General features: G+C 30.2%; 1 protein-coding gene across 2 annotated transcripts in view; it reads left to right on the plus strand.

Annotated features, from left to right (window-relative positions):
• The window catches only part of LOC139514272 (ubiquitin carboxyl-terminal hydrolase 34-like), a 79,748-nt gene extending 74,777 nt beyond the window's left edge, over nt 1-4,971 (plus strand). For both annotated transcript variants that reach the window (XM_071303279.1, XM_071303278.1), the window contains exons 78-79: nt 496-685; nt 2,343-4,971. In XM_071303279.1, the coding sequence (XP_071159380.1) occupies nt 496-685; nt 2,343-2,809 (657 nt within the window). In that variant the 3' untranslated portion in view covers nt 2,810-4,971. The remainder of the gene's footprint in view (nt 1-495; nt 686-2,342) is intronic.
• The last annotated feature ends 1,029 nt before the right edge of the window (nt 4,972-6,000 follow it).

Below are 6,000 nucleotides of genomic sequence, written 5' to 3' on the forward strand. Positions count from 1 at the left end.
TCTTTGTCTTTTATTCAGAAAAGGCATCAATGTGTGCACTGTTATAAAAACTGTTGCATTCAACTTTCAACTTTGTGAGTTAATGATATACTTCTTTAAATGTATTAAAATTTGAATTCTCTCTGATTTATCAAAAATGTGTTGTTTTTCATGTCCCCACAGATTATATACATTGCAAAATTTAATAAATGAACTTTACTACTGTATATTCATTATTATTCATTGGATACCAATTTTCATGGATTTTGTGGGTACAGGTGAGCCACAAAATTAAATGTTTAATGAATAACAAATTTTCTAAAGGCCAGACTTCGGCAAAACCATGAAATTAAATATCCATGAATATGCAAGTTTTCCTTAATCCACGAAAATTGGTATTCATGAAATTATGAATCCACAGTAATTCCCTTTTTTTCAAATTCAGATTGTAATGTGATCTGTTTTCGTTATACAAATGTTATATTATATGATTGAATTCTTAACAAAACATTTCAGGATTTACGAGCCATGTTACTGATATTCTCTGTTCAACCTCCAAAGAAGATGAATCCTTTGTTAATGGACAGTTTGCATTACATCTTAAGCATATGTAGAGAAAACCAGCAACAGAGAGCAGAGGCAGCTAGAATTCAGAGCAGAAAACGGTCTGGATCTGAGAGTCAGGAGGAGTTAACAGATTCTACAGGTTAGATATAAAATAACAGTTAAAAATAAGAGAAAGGCCTTTTATACTTCTTTTAACATGGAATAAATATCCTGACAATAAGAATTCTTTGATATTTTAAAGTTGATACTGAATCCTTCTTTGAAATTAGCAGGTTTTTGCTGTAAGGATCTGAATCAAACAGTAATAATCACACAACTAGATATCTTATTACTATATGGCAAATGCTAGGTTTTCATAGAAGCGTTATCATCAATTGTCTTATACTCAGTGAATGTTGAAATGTTTTGATTTTGGAATGGTGGACTGAAGATGCTAGAATTAGAAAATAAATGCCCAACCCATGGTTAAATGAAAACAAATTTACGGCTGCCATGAATTATTTCGATTCTAATAGGACAAATTTGGTAATTTTGCTATCTGTGAAAGCCCTATACATATGATACTGTTATGGCTGTTCCGTTTTACCGAATTTTAATAATATTAGTAATGTTATATTATTTAATGATTTTTTTTTAATCGCATTTTTCACTTATATATTTTCTTCCAATGTAATTTTATTCCTCCTGAGTTGAACAAGAAGCTTTTAAACACCTTGTATTTGCATTTGATTTTTTGTTTACGGAGACATACTTGTGACGTCACCTTGTTTCGTTGCCATGTCAAGACAATAACATCATTTTGCGGAATTTTCGTTTTATGAAATTTTTACATGAAAAATAGATTGAAATGGATGTATTTGTTTATATTGCTGTAGAATAGAGATAAATATATTGTATCAGAATCTTGGCCTAAGTAAACTGGGGGTTTTGATGTCGAAAATTGAGAATATCTGGTAGTATAATAAGTTGGTCGTGACGCGGAACAGCTGTTTTTGTGTATTACTGCGTTTGCGCTAAAGGTAGAGATATATTGCGATTAACATACGGGTTGACGATAAAAGGACGTCATATTAGAATGTAATATAACCAGTCACTTACTTGCAGGAAATCAAATAATTGAATGAATGTGTAGTAGGCAGTTTTGCCCAAGTATGCATACAAGACAGTAAAACATTTTTTGAACATTTAAATTTGTGATTTACCTTTACCGATGAAATCCGTAAAAATTGGTATCCAAAGAATAATTATCAATACACAGTATCACTATTACTGTCAACCAACTAATTTTCGTCTCTTTCGAGTAGAAAAATAAAGCAAACATAAATCCTGGTGAATATGTAAAACTGGGATCTCATCTCCTCATTTAAGGGGGTAGACCTTGGTTCAGGGAGATAACTCTTTAAATCAGTTAAGTGTTTGTAAAAGTCAAGTTCATCAATGTATTTTTAAGCATTTACCTGAAACAGATTGAAAATAATCTATGTAACTTAGAAGCTTAGAATATATTTTTGAAAATGGTTGACACAAACGTACTGATGATTTTAAGAGTTATTTCCCTTAACCTAGGTCTACCTCCTTAACTACATCAAACAAATTTGAAAATCGTAAAATTAAATCATCACAAAATGGGTTAGAAAAAAATTGTTTTAATATCATGATGTGTTGAGAAATTTAAAAGTATCATAGTTTGAAAGTTTTTTTTGTGGTCTAAACCATATTTATATGCTCAAAATATCAATAAGATTTTTTTTGTGGTCTAAACCATATTCTTATGTCATATTTTTATTGTCCTACAGAAGCTACACCTTCAAAAAAGAGGAGAGTTTCTGGAAAAGATTCAGCTGATGAAGCAGAAGATAGAGACTCTAGTAGTGATGTAGAAATTATTCCTGATGACACACCACCTAAAAAGGAGGAAGTCAAATCTCCTGAGAAGGAGGAGGAAAAGGTATCATCTGGAGAAAATTCTGAGTCAGATACTAAAATCCAAGAAAGTAGTAGTCAAAGTGACAGTGAGAAACCTGGACCTAGTACTTCTAAAGATTCAAAAGATTCTAAAGATTCTAAAGAAGAAGAAAGTTCAGACTCCAAGGAACCTGAAAATGAAACAGAAAAAGAAAGTGAGGAAAAAGTTGAGAGACAGAATAGTTCTGAAAGTCGACATAGTAGTGATGAAGTACCGAGACAAAAAGAAAGACCAACTATTGTAGACTTAGTAGCCAAACAAATTGATTCTATATTTTCTCTTATAGAGAAACATTAATGTGCTTTATAGGAAATGGTGCTGAATTTGTATCAATCAAAAATCATTTTTACTATAGACCAATTGATGAATGATTAGATTTATACATAATGAATTTGAAAGATTTTAACTTGCTCTGTAAAATTCCCATATTGTATGAGTTAAAACGTTTTTAAGATTGTATACATTGTTTTTTTTCTAGAAATTTCTGTGCTGACAGTCTTCCTTTTCCAGTGAATCCATAAATAATGCTGAGAATGTGCTATGTTGTTATGTGTCTTTCTCATTGACATTTACTTTTGCTTTTGGTCATGCTTGTTCAACCCCAAAATATCTATTACAATGCACATAAATAATCATGGTTCCTTTAAGGTATGACAAGATTTTTAAGAAGGAATAAATCATTACCATGATAAAAACTTATTTTAAAGTGCCTTTCTGGAATCAGTTTATTACTTAATTATACAGCCCCATAAGGTTATAATCAGTGTTTGTCTTGATAATCAATTCAAATGAAATTCTTGAAATTTTTAGCTGTTTTGTTCAGGTTGATATTATGAGAAAAATTAGTCAGTTGTCTCCCTTGATTAAACAAAGTAAGGGGAGACAATTTGTTATCTATTTTACTAATTAGTGTATGAGTATAGAAATCATGAAGAAAAATTGACACTGGCACTGCCTTTGTAATACTGATTCTATGGTATTTATTTATTTTCTGTAAAGCAAAAAAATGAACAATATAATTCTCAAAGGCATAGTTACATTTTGTAGTTATTTGGTAAAACTGATATTATCATAAATATCAGAGCGAAATGCAAATAGAATGTTTTTGGTAATTATCAAGTACTTCTATTACATTGAAAAAAAATTTTTTATGTAAAATCTCATCTATGGTAAAAAAAATTATTAACAGCATTTGGGTTTAATAATGCAACGATAGCATATTTCATTGAAAGAATTTTAGAAGAAAGAATAAGATGTCAGTTTTTCCATGTTCTATTTCTGTTATCAAGCATATGATCTAAACATTAATAAATAGTAATATATGGTTATGGCATAAACATCAGACGATATTATCAGAATTAGAATGTTGTTTTGCACAAGCTAACTCATATAATAAATATTCTATGAACAATAGATTTTGACTGTTAGTAAAACTTCTAAAATGGTGTTACGAACAATATGTTTACCTTCTAATTATGAAGCTATTTTTAGCAAATTGATCATTTTGAGTGACATTCCTCTTGCAACATTATAATTATATGTGCACTTTTACATGATTGCCACAACAGGAATGGAATAACCCATATCATGATCCTTAACTATTGAAAGTTTTTGTGGAGAATTCTGTTATAACATTTTGCAATATAAACTACTGTTTCAAATGAAATTCATGAAAAGTGATGGTTTTTAACAAAAACAGATCTACTGACAGAGATTAAACCTCAAGAACAATCTGCTGTTTTATTCAGCATTATGTCAGTTGATAATATCAGAAAAGTTACTTAGTTGTTTATCTTGATTAAGCAAATCTAGGGGAGACAATTTAATTTTTTCATGAAAAGCAAAGATGAATATTATCTCCCCTACATAAATTGTTGAAGGGTAAATTAATCTTTGATTTAGTCTTTACTTTTACATGATATATAGTATTGAAAATTCATTACTCAGAACTGGTTAAATATATTTAAGCATTTTAGAATTTTGCATTTATTATTAAATATTTATTATTTTTGTTGTGATCTCAAATTCTGTTCACTGCCTATGTATTTGTGAATCTGTGACAATCATGTCAAGAATGGGTGTAAATTTCTTTTGTAAATTTAATGATTTGAGTTGTAAATTTATTTCTTGAAATTGTATGGATGACATTTCATAAAGGTAAATGGTAAAATAAAGAGATTCTAGATTATAAAAAATATTGACCCCATATCTGTTTGTGATTTCTGTGTGAAATTCATGAATGATAATATTTGTGCATGGATTATTGTTGAAGATTTGTAAACAGATTGAAAGACTCTTTTGAGTGAATAATAATACAGTGTGACTTACATGCGTGAATTGTATGACAATGGTTGTATTGATGATGTAAAAAATATGTATTAAAATCAAACTTACAACCTGTAAATTTTTATGTCTGTACTTTGAATAAGATGACCTTTACAATACACAATCAATTATCATATCTCTTTGAAGATGAATATAGATATAAGTAGTAGGATTACCAACAATACACAATCAATTATCATATCTCTTCGAAGATGCATATAGATATAAGTAGTATGATTACCAACGAGACAAAACAAAGAACTTGAATGCTTTTGTTATTTATGTTAGGGCTATTCCAGAAAAAAATGTATGGGGGGTTGGAAGGCAGTTTTTTGTCAGCACCCGCCACCCAGACAATTGTAATTGAGAATATAGTGTGAAAAGTTGCTCTGATACCCATCACCCATGTATTATTAATATATTGTGCCTTCCAACCCCCCTACATTTTTTTCTGGAATAGACCTTAGTAGTTTTTATACGACCGCAAAATTTGAAAAAATTTTCGTCGTATATTGCTATCACGTTGGCGTTGTAGTCGTCGTCCGAATACTTTTAGTTTTCGCACTCTAACTTTAGTAAAAGTGAATGGAAATCTATGAAATTTTAACACAAGGTTTATGACCACAAAAGGAAGGTTGGTATTGATTTTGGGAGTTTTGGTCCCAACATTTTAGGAATTAGGGGCCAAAAAGGGCCCAAATAAGCATTTTCTTGGTTTTCGCACTATAACTTTAGTTTAAGTTAATAGAAATCTATGAAATTTTGACACAAGGTTTATGACCACAAAAGAACGGTTGGGATTGATTTTGGGAGTTTTGGTTTCAACAGTTTAGGAATTAGGGGCCAAAAAAGGGCCCAAATAAGCATTATTCTTGGTTTTCGCACAATAACTTTAGTTTAAGAAAATAGAAATCAATGAAATTTAAACACAATGTTAATGACTACAAAAGGAAGGTTGGTATTGATTTTGGGAGTTTATGTCCCAACAGTTTAGGAATTAGGGGCCAAAAAGGGACCCAAATAAGCATTTTTCTTGGTTTTCGCACCATAACGTTAGTATAAGTAAATAGAAATCTATGAAATTTAAACACAAGGTTTATGACCATAAAAGGAAGGTTGGTATTGATTTTGGGAGTTTTGGTCCCAACAGAATAAGGGGCCCA

The sequence above is a fragment of the Mytilus edulis genome, chromosome 3 (assembly GCF_963676685.1).
Source record: "Mytilus edulis chromosome 3, xbMytEdul2.2, whole genome shotgun sequence".
In the NCBI taxonomy this organism is placed as follows: Eukaryota; Metazoa; Mollusca; class Bivalvia; order Mytilida; family Mytilidae; genus Mytilus; species Mytilus edulis.